General features: G+C 39.6%; 1 protein-coding gene across 2 annotated transcripts in view; it reads left to right on the plus strand.

The window, feature by feature from the left end:
* E2F3 (E2F transcription factor 3) overlaps positions 1-10,479 on the plus strand; it is an 81,572-nt gene extending 71,093 nt beyond the window's left edge. For both annotated transcript variants that reach the window (XM_036869779.1, XM_036869780.1), the window contains exons 4-7: positions 1,290-1,448; positions 4,378-4,492; positions 5,805-5,940; positions 7,101-10,479. In XM_036869779.1, coding sequence (XP_036725674.1) covers positions 1,290-1,448; positions 4,378-4,492; positions 5,805-5,940; positions 7,101-7,363 — 673 coding nt within the window. In that variant the 3' untranslated portion in view covers positions 7,364-10,479. The remainder of the gene's footprint in view (positions 1-1,289; positions 1,449-4,377; positions 4,493-5,804; positions 5,941-7,100) is intronic.
* The last annotated feature ends 5,830 nt before the right edge of the window (positions 10,480-16,309 follow it).

The following is a 16,309-nucleotide window of genomic DNA, read 5'->3' on the forward strand; positions in this document are numbered from 1 at the left end:
GGCTCTGGGGTCCTTGCAAACTGCAGAGGGGTTTCTCCCAGGCCCAACTTTCACGCCCATGCCCACACTTCATTCCTTTTTTCTCCTACTTCTCTCTCCTTCTCTCTTCCCTCCTCAACTCCTTAGCCAGAAGTTCAAAGTCTCTTTACAAAGAGACCTTCTGTTTAGATGCTGTCAGAGATAAAAGGGTTTATATTCAATTAGCCTTAAGCAAGGAGATCCTGGGATTAAATGGAGCCCTGCATCTGTAAAGTAAAAGGCTGTTCATCTGTCACCATGATATCTACGTGTGTGCTCACATGTGTAATCTAATAGATGCTTACACAGGTCTGTGGCGTGTCTCTAACAGGAGTTTAGAAACTATCTGTGGCTGTGTATCAACACATCTGTGTGTACGCACAGTTGTCAGGTATCTTTATTGATGGTTCTCATTGCCGATTAACTCACTTTCTGTGTAAATTAAGTCAATGTTCCTTCTGGAAAACCGGGATGATAATACTTGTCATCTACACACCCACATGTATGATTAAATGTATGATAATGTCGTTTGTGAATTACGGACAGAGCATCTGAACACCCAGTATATCAGAAGGAACTATGAAAGCATTATTGGAAGGAATAAATCTGTTATGGGTTGGCTTTGAAAAAAACATTATTTCAAACATGATAAAATGAACATGTACTTTTTTGGAATTTTATGACAATTCAGTGACCCATTTTAGCCTGTGGTTGAGACACACCTGTTGGGAACTGGTTTTTGTTCTTGCATCCAGCACATATACCTGTTTTCTTCACCTCCTTTTCCTTTTTAGTGGTTGGTATAAGACCCTCCGAAATGACCTAGGTCTCTCATGCTTCTTTTTTGGATGACATTTGGTTGAATTTTGAACCATTCCATCTTTTTCTTCAAATTTTTCTACCTTGCTATGTCTTTCTGTCCTTTTTCCCCTGTTGCTTTTCTCCCCGCTGGGAGGCATGTGGCAGGAAGGAGCCGCCCCCTTTTGCCCTTTGAATTTGAGTCTTCTGAAGAAACAGGCTCTTCTGGAGGAAAGAAACCTGAAAATAGCAGTGTTTTTTCACTTAATTTCTATGGTGTGAAAAGTGAAGGACTTTATGTATGAAAAAATATGTATGAACGTTCTAATTTTAACACTTGGCTAACAAACAGTGTGACCTCCTGCATCAAGAGGGGACATTTACCCGAAGGACCGTTTCCCCCAGCCCTCCCGTTCGCCCTCTCCCCTTTGGCCTGTCGAGCGGCCATGCAGAGCCTGTGTTTGGGTTTCCAGGGGCTGCAGTCTGTCTGAGGACGGGGGCATGCTGGCCCAGTGTCAAGGCCTGTCTAAAGAAGTGACCGAGCTCAGTCAGGAAGAGAAGAAATTAGATGAACTGATCCAAAGCTGCACCCTGGACCTCAAACTGTTAACCGAGGATTCAGAGAATCAAAGATATCCTTTGTGCCACCTGTTTGGCGGGGGTTAGTGCCTTCTAGACTGTTTCCAGAGTTGATGATCGGACTTTTATGCACAAGGTAGAATTTGACTCTAGTTTCATACAAGTAAGCGTGTGTGTGTTCAGTATTTATGGAATGATAGTCATTAGACTGCATCCTATCGTATCTCTTTCGATAGCCAGGTGGGAACTGTTTTTTAAAGTATTGTATTCATGTGTGGTTGGGACATACGGATACACTCAGAGCGTAAGGCAACACTATTAATGAGATATGTAAGGTGTCAGTAGTCATATTAATGATAACAATCAGCAGATTCATCTTGGGCTTCCCAGGTTTTAGGTGGGTGTTAGCTGTCACTGTTGCGGTTCTCATATTCGATTTTCTTTTCATCAGATATTGGGGGCAATTGGAATTTGTTGAATCTGTAATTGAACTATAGTTGAAGGAATTGAAAGAGTATAGAAGAATCGTTCTATAGTTTTTAAAGCACGTTATGCTGAATCACAACACCAAAAACTGATTTCAGAAACACCTCAAGGCCTAAGAAATCTCAGTTTATCCATTCATCCACAAACATTAGTCCTTGGAAGTAAAAATATAAAAAGCCAACTCTTGTTCTTAACTGGCTGACAATCTGTTGACCACCTGAGGAAAACTTAACTGTTCATCACCTCACTTCAGACCACAGAGGAGAGAGATTACTTCATCATGTTGACGAGAAGATTTTGCAATTTTCTCAGTTATTAGTAGAAGACAAAACCAGTATTTTAAATAATCCCATCTCTAATTTTAGTTCCCCATTTATCTTCTTCAGACAGAAAATAAAATGTGACCTGCCTAGTTTCTTCTAGTGTCTCATCTCTAGTAGGCTTTCCCTTGGAGTTATGGGGACATTTATTTTCCAATTTAAGCAGTTTTTTGAAACTCTGATTGTTCATTTCCTGTTGGCCAAAGGATTAACCTTGTCAGCTGATGATCAGTGAGCTGGAGAAGAGGTGTGATGATTCGACACCGCCCCCTCCCCCCTCCCCGTGGTGGCCAGAGTGGGCTTACACTGGAAGACGTAAGAGTAGCTCTAGTTGGGCTGCTTCATACATTGTTTACTCAGGAGCCCCTTCGGGGAGGAGATATGGCCGTTACATGTGATTGGCAGCTTATAGCCTTGTCACCTACATTAGCTTTCTCTGGTGCCTTTGTTGCAGAAAATGAAAGCTTCCTTGCAGGGGCTGCTAACCCAAGAAGCGAACTCAGGAGGGAGCCACAGTGGAAGCACTTTTAAGTTTGTGAGATTAGAGAATACGTTTGCACAATCTATTTCAGTTTGCCATCCAGTTCCGAATTTGGTACAGCTTGTTCACAAACGTGTTGAAATTTTCCTTCCTGCAGCATGTTGGGTAATTGTAGATGAGGTTTTATTTTACTAAGTGGTTGTCAAATAGCTCTTTGACAGTGGGCTGTGGAGTAAGTACCTAGTTATCAGTTTCCCCACTGTTCTCAGTAAAAATTCCTAACTGTCAAGTCTTCTATGAAGACAGCAATTGGCTTCCTCGATGAAATAGATGATGACCTAAAACCCAGAATCCTGCGTGAGCTGCCCTGTCAAGCTCAACACTGAAATAGCTGTTGTCTGAACTACTGAGACTTAAAGATGATAGTCTGTGATAGATGCCCCTAAATGTACATGCAGATTTTGGGTGAATGTGCTTTTTCCTGGACAGCAGGTTCATAGCTTCATTCAATTTCTAATAAAAAGCTACTAATCTAAGGGACATCATTTCCTCTAGGCTTTCTAAGTCCTATTTCTGTATTAAACATGTTAGATCACAGACTCTGTTCACTACATTATATTACCTCTGGAAATGCCTTTGTTGGGTTGTGATTTGCTGTTTTATCCTAGGCATTTTTTGTAAGTTAATATGAAAAGCAACTGGCTAAAGACATTGTATGTTAATTATGGTACTCCATGTCCCTTATAAAAGAAAGCTATGCGACCTATTCTCTTGTAGTACCAAGTCAAAGCCTGTCTCTCTAAGCAAGCTAGCATGAATACTTTATCATATAATAAGGACCATGTTCTTTCGTAACATCCTCTTAGGTTTAACTGTCAGGGCACTTTAAAGAATTGTTCAGTGCTCGGAAGTAACTACCAAGAGTACTGAAATATTATTTTACTCTCTTTTCCTAAATCATTTAGGTTGCAGATCATCTGGAAGCTGCTTTCCTCCTTGTGAACACTGAAATATTGTAGTTAATAATATCATACAAAGGGTAATTTTTCTAACAGAGGAGTAATGATACTCTTATCAGTAGGCAATATATAATCACAACCAGCCCAGGTACACTTAAGAAAACAAGCTCTCTCTGCCTGAGCAGTACTCGGAGTTCTTCCACTGATACATAGATTTCATTCATTCATCTGGGTGGCTGCTGACACTTTTTAGTAATCAAGTAGCAGATAGAAGTTACCGGTGTTTCGACAAAATTATGGTTCATAGGGCTTAAATTTTTTCTGTGAATTGGGATCTGCCATCATTCAATTTGAGTGACAGAGTACTTCATTGGAGTTCATGCAATACCTGTGCTCCAGAGGAACCTGGTTTGAAAATCCCTGACCAAATTGGGTTTCAGTTTTCTTTTGAGAGTTTATTTTAACTGTTCTGTTTCTGTGTTTATGTTAATATCTTAAGTAGCCATGACCTTAGAAATGGAAAGAAAAAAGCTAGACACTTCTTTTGTTGTTTAGAATAACAACCAGAAAAGAAGATTCATGGAAGATCCCATATATTTAAAGATCTAGAAGGAGAGACAGATATATTCTTCTAAGAAATAAAATACTTAAAAATTTTTCCATGCATCTATTTTGTTATCTTCGTAATGGTTACATCCGAGACGATTAGTTGGAAGATTTCCTTAACACTCATTACGTTAGCTTATGTTACATATCAAGATATTCGAAAAATTAGTGGCCTTAAAGACCAAACTGTTATAGTTGTGAAAGCCCCTCCAGAAACAAGACTTGAAGTGCCTGACCCAATAGAGGTAAGGAGATAACGTCTTTGTTCATCTGTAGAGATCTTTTTGGAATGCCTGGTGTTAAAGAATCATTGACTCCTGGTTAAAGTCTGTATTCTCCTAAAAGCTTGATAGTTCTTCCCCATCTGTTTTCCTTAATCCTAACTTTAAAAACATTTCAACAGTTGGATATGTATTGAGTGTCCAAAAAGTCTAGTTTTAACATAGCAGGGCATTCAACTCAAAGTGGTAAATGGGGCCCTGTCCCTCTTGTATTTTCTCTTTTTCATAATTTGTTATATGGTAGTTCTGATCCATTTGAACCGGTGGGGAATTTTACGTTGATTACCCTGGATGTGGTCCCCACCATGAACAGAGATATAAATGTTTTAAAGTAGCTCCCTAACTTATCTTAGGACATTTTAAGAATTTATCATTTATAACACATTTACTTTTAAGAAATCAAATGGGACTTCGGGTTAATTGATAGACTAGAATATTGTAAGAAAATAAGGAGCATATTTTTGTGATTGCTTTCAGATATTCTTTGATAATATAGGCCTAGACTATAACTATAAGATAAAGAAATGTAGTAAAAGAATGTGTAGAAAATAAAAAGAGAATGAAATTTGCAAGCTCCCATCTAGGGTAGAATTCTCACCTTAAATGATAATAATAGCTCTATGACCTAGATAAAGAAGAATTTTAAATATTAGTGTGCTGCATTCTCTTATTAAACTCAGTTCCTAGCACTTAAGAGTACTATTCCTCCAGTGGCTATTAAAGTTCAACATAAAAAAACCCCTACTGTTAAGGAATAATAACATGGGAATGCTGTATTTGGAACACTTAAAAGACCTTCTAACAGTTTGCATAAAAGGAATATATATATTTTTTTAAAATTCACCTCCTCTTGGCAAGGGTCAGCAAACTTTTTCTTTCAAGAGCCAGACAGTAAATGTTTTTGGCTGTGTGAGCCCTACAGTCTGTTGGGACTATTCAACTGCCCAGCTCCGCCATCATAGCATGAAAAAAAAGGAAAGAAAAAAAAAAAACAAATATCAGCCAGAGGCTACACATAAACAAAGGGAATGGGCGTGACTCTGCCAATAAAACTTTATTTACAAAGCCAGTTAGTGGACAGGATTGACCCTCGGGCTGCAGTCTGCGGACCCCTGCTCTAGAGGATGACAGTCATTGACTGAGGCGGACTACCAGTAGAGAAACAAAAGGAACAATGAAAATTACCCTTACTTGCCATTTTTTGAAGAAAATTACTATAGCTCTCATTTCCAAAAGAACTTTCAGTTTGAACTTCTCTCACTTCTTCTGTTCATAGAGCCTGCAAATACATTTGGCAAGTACCCAAGGACCCATTGAGGTTTATTTGTGTCCAGAAGAGACTGAAACACACAGTCCAATGAAAACAAACAACCAAGACCACAATGGGAATATCTCTAAACCCACTTCCAAAGGTAAAAATTCCACTTTTGTCATTTGGAAACTATGTTAAAAATGAATGTGGCTAGAAGGATCCTGTATCAGAATCACAAGTCTAGGCAAGAAACAAAAATTTCTGTTATTAATGTTATTAAGGTAACATTTTTTAAAAAAGGCATTCTGAATAGTTTGCAGAAGAAAATAATGATCTTCTTCAGGGCAAATGGTTCCTCCACCCACTTAATGGAGCCCCTACAGGCTTTTGCCATCAGCAGAAACCATTTCTTTACAGTGTTTTGGAAAACCAGCAGAAGTGAGGAGTGAAGCTATAAGCTGTCTGGGTGAATCACCAGCTACACTTGGCCGCACACCTCTGAGTGATACCGCAGAGACCATTAGAGAGGGAACTGAAAAAAGTTAGGAGAGAAAAGCCTTTTGCCAAAGAAGTTTTATCCTAATTTCCCCCGCAGTGTGATGGGGAGAGAATAAGGGAGGGAAACCCCAGGAAAATAAATCTAACGCATCCCTCCACTGTCCACACAGCAAGGGAAGCTTTTTGCAGTCTTTTTGATTTTTCAGATTGGAGATATGCATTTAATTTTCTTCTACTACCTCCCAATATAGGAGCAAGAATAGGAATGATTTAAGTGATCGGGTCTGACTTAATATTGAGGGGGAGAAAAAAATGCTACCTCAAATGGTAAAACAAAAGACCACTTTTTTTTCCACCCTAGAACTTCAAAGTGGATGTGTCTTTTTATTTGTATTTTTAGAAGTATCTTTAATAAGCTAGTTGTTCAAAAAAAGACTAAGTTAAAATCAGTGATCTCTACTAGGGAGCCAACTTTTCAGTCTGTAGATTTTGTTTTCTTCTGTTTTTCTTTACAGAATGACTAATTGATAGCAGGACATTTTTTAAGTTTGTTAGCCTCTAATCTTTGAAGCTACGTGTATTCTTGTTTGCTAACCGTTGGTATTTTAAAAGATGAGTGAGTAAGACCAGAACATAGAAGGGCTTACCAGAGTCAGTGCGCACAGTGCCTGTTAGCATGAGGTGATCTATACTGTCATGTCATCTAATTGTCCTTAGCAAAGAGTGCATGCTTTTATAACAGCAACACGTACATGCTTCCCCAAAATTAATTTGATTTTTGCCTAACTTATTTTCTTCTTTCCACCAACTTTTTCCGTTCAGACTTGGCTTCAACCAACTCAGGACATAGTGATTGCTCGATTTCCATGGCAGACCTTTCTCCCTTGGCCTCCCCAGCCAACCTTTTACAGCAGACCGAGGACCAAATTCCTTCCAACCTAGAAGGACCATTTGTGAACTTACTGCCCCCCCTGCTCCAAGAAGACTATCTCCTAAGCCTTGGGGAGGAGGAAGGCATCAGCGATCTCTTTGATGCTTACGATTTGGAAAAGCTCCCACTGGTGGAAGACTTTATGTGTAGCTGATTATGCTTTGTGTGGACTTCCCTTATAAACCAATTATTTTTTTATTATGAAACCGAACATCTGTCATGCAGTGTTGTCCCTTCCTACCTTCTTCCTCCAAGATAGTATCATGAAGTAAACTACAAACTTCAGAACAAAGCTGACATTTTAATGAATTAAAAAAAAAAAAAAATTGTCTAAACGCACAGTTGCAGGCTCCCTTGGGAAAGCCCTGCCTTGCCCCAGGCTCCAAAATCTCCTGGATGAGTCAGCAAGTGAGAAAATGTGCAATCAGGTGTCTCTCACCCGTCCTTTTCCTCCCTCCCTCCTGGATTGGCTTGCTGTGCCTGACGGATGGGCTGTAGACTGGGGTCTGGCCACCTGGCCCACTCGAAAACAGCAATCTTCCTTAATAGCATTTCAAGCCGTGCCTTCTTCGCAGAATGCATGTCTTTGGGGTCTGCTAATTTGGAATGGAACTGCAGGAACTGTAAACTTGAAGTCATGCAAAAGTATGAAATGGATTTCTTCAGCTCTTCTTAGGAATATTTAAATTACTGTCATAATTCAGTTTAAGCTATGGACCGCGTGTCCCACTAGGAGGTCAAGAGATCCTCCACAGCCTTTCAGATGAAGAAACTGTTTTCAAGTATTTGTCGCAGATACAGAAGAAGAGTTGAGTTCTGCCCCTCTGAGCTGTTGTGGATTTTTCCTGTCTCCATAAACCACTTCCACTCCCCTGCCCCCAATGTATTTGTAAGTTTGAAGTTGATTTGTAGCAAATGCCTACTTTGGAGTTCTTTGTGGATTATTTTAGATTTTTTTTTTTAAGCTGCCATTTAAGCATTCCTGTGGCACCCATCACCATTTCAATTTAATTGTTTACTTTGAAGCAGTTTTTGCTAATTCAAATTATTTAAGCAGAGGTAGAGAACCTCTATTGATCAGAGCATCTAAATGTGTGTGAGCTGAGGTTTAACAGCCTCTGCGAGAAGCTTTGCCCCATCTTGCTTCCTTTCCCAGGAGGGGGCGCTTCGAGCCAGTGGAGCTCGCCGACAGGGGCGGCCCATCTGGAAGGAGAACCAGGTCAGATGACATAGCAGCCCCAAGGAGCAGCAGGTGTGGATCCCTCCGTCCTTGGGCTTCCCGGGCCCCCGGTGACCGGGGAAAGGGCTCTCTTACACTGCACTCAGGGAGACCACTTCTCAGGATGGGGTCAGATGGAGAGGCCTCTGGGGAGGAAGACATCCCCCGTTGTGAGTAGCGTTCTGTCAGCGGCATTTACTCCCGCTGGTGAGAACACGGCGCTCCCATTCCCCTTCCGCTACGAAGGAGTGAGCTGGACCGAGGGCAGTCAGGGATGTAGAAGAAGCAGGACAGGACGCCAGGGCATCTCCCCCTTAACTCTTCAGGAATGGTGTCCCGAGTTGGAGGCTTCGTGACAGCTGCAAATCCTACCAGTTCTGTCCAAGAATGGCTTTCCCATTGGCCAGGGGGAGACGGCCCTCTCCCGCTGGGAATGTGGCAGAGTACCTCACATCCATTCCTTGGATGCTAAAGACTGTGGGAATGAGGGAGTCATCTAAAAAACAAACCTCAACGCAAAGAACAGTTAAATTGAAATGCTATGTGCCCAACACAGCGGTAGGCACATAGTAGGCACTCGATTCACGTGTTCCATTGAATGGCAAAGATATCCCTTAGGAAAAACACAAAACAAAACCGCGAAAGCCCTAGCTGGGTTAGTCTAGGTAGATTTCCACAATATGCAAAGTGGTGGTCGGGTCAAAACAATGACACCAGCACTTTAAACTATTTGTGTAGGTATGCATGGGTGTATGTTTGAGAAGAAAAACAAAGGTGCAGATCATCCTCCCTTTTCTTCGGCCTCCATCCCCACCCCCCCCCCCCCCCCCCCCCCCGTCCCCTCACACACACACTGGACTTGGTCCGAGATGAAGCATTTGGTGGGGGGGGGGGGAAGGGGGAGCTTTGTGTCAAGTGCCTACTGGAAATGCACTGTGGGGTGTTTTCCTGTATGGGAAACCATTTATGCCAAGCTTTTCCCCATTTCCCATATTTATCTCATCTGGTTAGCTGCCTCTGCTTCCAGCTTTGTGTAATTCTCTTTGCCAGCTGCACAAAAGCTGATTTTTTCCCAAAGTCTAAAGACTGAGCTCACCTGACTAGGTGTTTGTGTGTTTGGTTGAATTTCTCGTTAAACCTTTTCGTAACGTGATGCCGTATTTATTGTTTTAAAAATGAAAGGAATCCTAATAAGTCTTAAAAGTTCCTTCATGCATAAGGTTTTCCCAGTTAATGGGCTTAACTGGTGTACATTAATTAGACGTCCATACTGTATTCTGTTTGCATTAGTCATTTTATTTTTGCAATAGTATCTGGCACACAAAGTGGGTTAGTACTACAGTATTTGTGTTACTTTAAGTACTGAGTATGCAGGTTTCCTGGTACCATTGAGTTGCTGCTATTAAAGCTCACACATGAAATGGCTAAAAGTTACAAGTGTGCGAATTATGACTGCGTGAGCCTTAGAAAGTAAACTGTATAAAGAGCAACACATGAGCTGTCAAACAGTGTTAGGTGTGTGTTTATATGTACAGATTTGTGCGTAGCAATCGTTTTATTTAAGTTGATACGCAGCCTACTCATATTTTCATTATCTAGCAATTTTGTACAAAAATAGCAATTAATTTGTAAACACTGCCAGAATATTTTCTAGCTGGTTTGTAATTTTTTAAGAGTGTTATTTTGTTTTTGTTTTTTTTTTTGTTGTTGTGTTCTTGTGTTCATTTTTGTTGTAAGTGTAGATCTGTAAATACAATTGCAGTATTTAAAGCTTTAGCTTTCAGGAAAAAGAAAGTAAGAACTCAGCGTGTGCATGACAACTCGTGTGTCCGAGAGGAGGGATTTGAAGGACAATGCCTTGCAGAGTGAGTCGGGTGGCAATTGTCAGATTGTGGGAATTTCTTTTCCTGTGGGGTACGTGATTTTGTCAAAAGGAAGTATTTCTCCCAAAATTGGGAGTAGGCAAACTACTAATCAGTTTAGCTTTGTGTTGTATGCTAGTTAAAAAAAGAAAATATGTAATATAATGTAAAAAAAAAAAAAAAAAAAAAGCTTTTATGATGGATTTTGTAAATAGATTTGTTACAGGGTAACCTGTTCTCTAGCTGTGATCTTACCACTTCAAATGGGTGTAATTTGAATAAATTTTGTATGGTAAAGGATCAATAAAATGATTTTTTTTAAAGAGTTTAGACTTGTAGATAGATTTTCTTACATTGTCTTATGCTCCTACATTAATTTTATTTTTAAAGACATGCTTAGCAAGTTAAGGGGAACGTTTGAACAAAAACTCAAAACATTGTACGTCTTACCATTTAGTTGGGATTTGGGGAATATTAAGCAAAAAATTTTTTGAGCACCTGTGTTATGCTTGCCACTTTGGGAAGCAGAAGAACTTGCCATGTCTCTAATCACTTGGCAGAAACCACTACCAGGTATGGAGAAGGATTTTTACACTGAGAAAGTGACAAGTCAAGTTTTATTCCTCATAAGGAATACGAAGCCAGTCGATTCTATTTCTCAAGATTGGTAATTACCTTCCTTGTTCTAGATTCTGTATTTCTTGTAATGCCACCTATGAACAACTTCAGATATTTTTGACTGCCATGTCACTCTTAACTCAGAGCTCATCATGTAAAAACTTCAAAATGTATATCGTATACACACACAGACACACAATCAATACACAAGAGTTAGTGTACAGAAAAGAAACATTCCCTGCCACCCCCCTGCCCCCGTCTACTCACCCCAGAGGTAACCACTATTTTCATTTTTCCTGTGTGTATCCTTCTGGTCTAGGTGTTTTCTAGGCATATATAAACATGTGTAAGCATACAATTTTTAACATAAGTCGTACTTAATACATATATGTTGATGTTTAGCTTTTATTTTTTTCCACTAAATAGCATCTTGGACATCTTTCCATGTTTGTACTTAGAGATCATGTTCACTCCCTTCGAAGGCTGCATAGCATTCCAGTGATTAAAATTTTCTTTAATAATTTATTTACCTAGCTAATTTCCTGTTTGAAGATATTTTTGAAATAGAAAATATGTTTTATGGAATGCTTATACTATGCCAGGTACTATTTTTTTTTAATATGGTAAAATACACATAGCATAAAATTTACCATTAGTGACATTTAATACATGCACCATGTTGGGCAACGATCACCACTCTGGTTCCAGAACATTTTCATCATCCAAAAAGGAAACCGCACACCCATTAACCAGTCACCCCCCCCACAATCCTCTTCTAGTCCCAGCCCCTGACAACCACTAATTTCTGTCCCTATGGATTTGTCTATTTTGGTTATTTCCTATAAGTGGAATCATACAATATGTGACCTTTCGTGTCTGCTTTTTTTCACTTGGCATTATGTCCTCAAGGTTCATTCATGAGGAAGCACGTATCAGTACCTCCTTCCTTTTTATGCCTGAATAATATCCCATTGCATGGATATACCACATTTCCATTATCTGTCCATCAGCTGATAGACATTTGGGTTGTTTCCACTTTTTGGCTATTGGAATGCCAGGTACTATTTTAAGTGCTTCATATGAGTGCTCTGTGGTTTTTCACAGCACACATCACTAGCTAATCCTATATACGTTATCGCTCCTCTTCTAGAATGTGAGCTCAATGAGGAGAGGTACTTTGTATTACTCACTATTGTGCCCCCAGTTCCTAAAATAGTGCCTGGCAAATAATAAGCACCTAATACATATTTAAATGAATTATTTGTATTTAGCAGATGAGTCTGAGGTTTAAGAATGTTAATTAAAAGGTAACACAGTGATATGATGAGCTCAAAGGCTTTCTCACCTCATTTTGTACCTTATACTGGACTTTTTTTTTCTTCACATTTTTGTGTTTTATTTTTAGTTCTGCCTGGAGTCCTGTTTTCCCAGAGTTGGGGCACCCGATTTCTGTCATCCAGCATAGCCGCTGTCCTATCCAGGGGTGTGCACATTTGGTCAGCAGGTATTCTATAGTCAAGCCAGTGATGAAAGTTGAACAAAGTGAAACAGAAATGGATCCCTTCTTCCAGGTAGACTACTGAAGGTGGGGGGTGGTAGGAGCTAGCAAATAAAACAAGAATTGTCCATATACAGTTGAAAAATGTAGACAAGATGAATTTGAATCAATTGTGTAGAGCTGCAACTTTTCAAAAGATGAATATATGACTAGGATGTGTAAACAGTTTATAATTCAGAAACTTACCTGAGTATCGTTTTAAAATGGGCTCACTCTACTCTGGGTAGAATTGAGAAATCAGTCTGTAATACTGAGATAGAAAATAAAACCATTATTAAAAAGTTAATTGTATTCACTCAATGTCCATTAAGAGAAATATCAATAGTTGTTCATTTATTCATTCGGTCACTCTTTGAATGAGCATAAAGTGATTACTATATGCCAGACACTGTTGTAGGTGCTGGAGTCCAAATGGAAAAAGACATAGATCCTATTAGCAAGAGGAAGCTTATAGTCTAGTGGGGAGAGGAACGAGTTTTAGCTAGGAGAAGTAAGTTCTGAGGGCCAGGTCTTAAGTGATTTTTCCTTCCAAAGCCATATTTGGAAGATTTGGAAGGATAGATGGTTAGAGGCAGAAATGGAAATGAAGATGTAGACTTTCTGCTGGAGAGCTTTACAAAGCAGGAAAGCTTCTGATCCAGAGTGATTAGAGACCTGTGCATCTGGATGCAGGAGGGCTTTTGCAGAAGACTGCCCAGGTAAGCACAACTCAAACGTGAATAAGCCAATGGATTCATTTTCTAGGATCTAGGGAGCTGGGGAGCCTCAATCCAATCTCGACTACAACCCGGATACCATGAAGGAAAATGACGAGATTAAATGGTAGGTCATGCCTTGGGATATGAAGGAGAATCCCTGCCCTGGCTACTTAGAATTAATCAGCTAGGGGTCAATCCGAAGTTAAAAGAAACACCATTGTGGTGCGCGGGCTTCTCATTGCGATGGTATTTCTGTTAACTTCTGATTGACTCCTAGCTGATTAATTCTAAGTAGCCAGGGCAGGGATTCTCATTCTTATCCCAAGGCATGACCTACCATTTAATCTCGTCATTTTCCTTCATGGTATCCGGGTTGTAGTAGCCCCCGCTTGCCACAACTAGAGAAAGCCCGCGTAGCAACAAAGACCCAACGCAGCCAAAAATTAATTAATTAATTTTTAAAAATAAATATATTTTTAAAAAAATTTTTTAAAAAGAAATACTATTAATAGCAGGAAGTTGCAGTTATCCACAATGCAAAGAGCAAGGTTTTCATTGTGCCCTTAAACCTGGGACTTCAAGACTGAAAGACAAACAGGACAATTTCTTAAAATACTCTGGAATGTTTATAACACTAGAAATTACTACTATGCTTTGTTGTGTGAAGAGTACTGTCAAAAAGTTCTGGAGTTCCTTATGCTGGGGGATCTGGGAAGTGCTGGGGCAACCAGAAGGGACAAAGTCCTATGTCATCATGTGCTTTAGAAACAACACTGGAAACTCCTGCATGTAGGGCTTCTGTTGGGCTGTTGTAGGACTTGAGTATATACCATATAATAGAAAAGACAGAGTTAGTTCCTAGGGGAAAGGGAAGATGCATGTGGTTTCTCTTTCCTACATCAATTTCAGTGGCTGACTGCACCCAAGTCAGGAATACAGAAACATGGGCATTAGAACCATTTTTTAATTTAATTTAACCAGGGAATTCAGATAAACAAACCAAAAACATTAATCAAGGCCTAGTTTTTTTTCAACTCAGACAAAGCCATGTCAACTGGTAATGACCACAGAATCACAGAATTTGAGTTGGAAGGCAACCTTATCCCTAACAAGGAGCTGGTTTCATCATGTGACAATTCAGCGATCACGTTTTTGTTCATCAAGAAAACAATCTCCAGAATCCGAGTCCAATGCCCTTTCTGTGATATCTATAAGGTCTTCTATAAGGTCTCTGATATCTATACAGGCACATCAGAAACTGCTTCTTCCCAGTTTTAGTCTTGGAACCACAGCCTGGATGACATGGTTAATTCGTCCTTCTAAATTAACATAAGCTTCTGGAAGATCTGTGTCCATATTATGCACTGGCACTGTTAATTTCTTCTACTCTCCCCCACCATGTTTCATGGGTGGATGCTATCATTATTCTCTGTGTCTCTGTGCACAGTAACAAATCGGGAGAGATGGAAACCATTGGAAGGCCAAGTTGGAGGACTTCTCAGTGGTTCTTTTGTCCTCAGTCTTTGATAAAAATGGATTTGCTCTGTTTAAACAGAGGAAGAATCAAATTGGCAACAGCTCCTAAATAGGATGTTCCATCTCCCCCTTGAAAGACTCAGACTTCTCTTCCTGTACAGGCTACTTTTCAGCTTTAGAAGCCTTTAAGACAGTTTTTCTGCATAATCAAATTCAGGGGCAGTTGCCTCAGCTGAAGCCTAAACTATACTGTGTCTCTCTCATCTTTGAATAGTCCTTAGCGTTGTACAAGGCTTTACAGTTTACAAAGTATTTTTGTTTGCCTTGTCTCTGCATCTAAAGCCATTTGTAACTGATGGCAACAGCTGCAGAAGTAACTAATCAATCGAAAAATGACAAACAGTATGTGGGCAGTGATATAAACAAAGGATGAAAAGCATTTAGCTTTAAGCCATACTCTGGAGACCAAGGAGCAAGAAAGAACACTGAAATTCTACAGGAAAGACCTGAAATAATGATGTCAGTAAATAAAAATTAAACCATGTCAATAAAGAGAGCATGTTTAAATGGGTTAGGGATGGGAATAGAGGTTGTATGTGCTTAGAAATGGGAGGAGACAGAACAAGACCCAAGATGCTTGAAAAGAGCCACAGCTAAATCCTATCCTTGGCAAGAAACCAAAGAACGGCTGTTCCTTTCGTCAAAGAGAAGGTACCATCACCATTGATTCAAAGTTTGGTTATCTATCAAGGGAATAAAGTGGGTGCTAAAGACAGGGGCAGGCATAGGGGTGTAATGAAGGAAAGGAGACAATAGAAAGTGTGGAAATACTTCCCTTACCTGGTCCTGGGAAGGAGATAAACCAGCAACTGGGGGGAAAAATTAGTTGTAAGTGAAGAAGAAAGAATTGGATAAGACTCCTGCTCTGGCAATACGGCTGATTAGATGGCCAGGAAACCCTCTTGTTACAAAAAACCTAGATTGCACAGAGAAAAAAAAAAACCTTTTTAATTTTTATTGTATTGCTGAGATTACAGGGAATTCCTGAGGACCAGAAGAATAAAAAAGAAAACTGAGCTGAAAAGGTTGAAGAGCCTGTAAATGGGAAAGACAGGTAAACCTTAGGTTGGCTACCAATTTCATTTCTAATACTGTTACTGGAATTGAGAAAAAATGTCTTAGGCCAACAAAGAAAGATTGAAGTACTGAACCTAAGACTCAGATTAAACCAGAGAAATTGGAAGAAGGCTCTAGTGCTCCAGGTCAGAGTCATCTGGCTTTCAGCAGAGCAAACACATATCCTTTCTGGACAAGACCTCCTTAACGTAGGACCACAGACTGCATCTACCAAATACAAGATCACAGTCACAGATCAACAAATATAGAAGGAAACAAACCAGCATTAATAGCAGAAGCAGGAAACATCAGATTTAGACCTCAAAGAATTCAAATAATGGAACTATCAGATATAGTATATAAAATAAATATGTATGAAATGCTTAAAGAAATAAAAGACGGTAACACAAAACGAGTGGTCAAGAAGAGATGATCAAAACCTGCCGCACAGATTAGAAAAAGAATAAAATAAAATGTTAGAAATTAAAAATAAAATTGTTGAAGAAAAGAAAAAAATGATGGCTAAACCAGCAGATTAGATACAGCTAAAGAG

The sequence above is a fragment of the Balaenoptera musculus genome, chromosome 11 (genome assembly GCF_009873245.2).
Source record: "Balaenoptera musculus isolate JJ_BM4_2016_0621 chromosome 11, mBalMus1.pri.v3, whole genome shotgun sequence".
Lineage (NCBI taxonomy): Eukaryota > Metazoa > Chordata > Mammalia > Artiodactyla > Balaenopteridae > Balaenoptera > Balaenoptera musculus.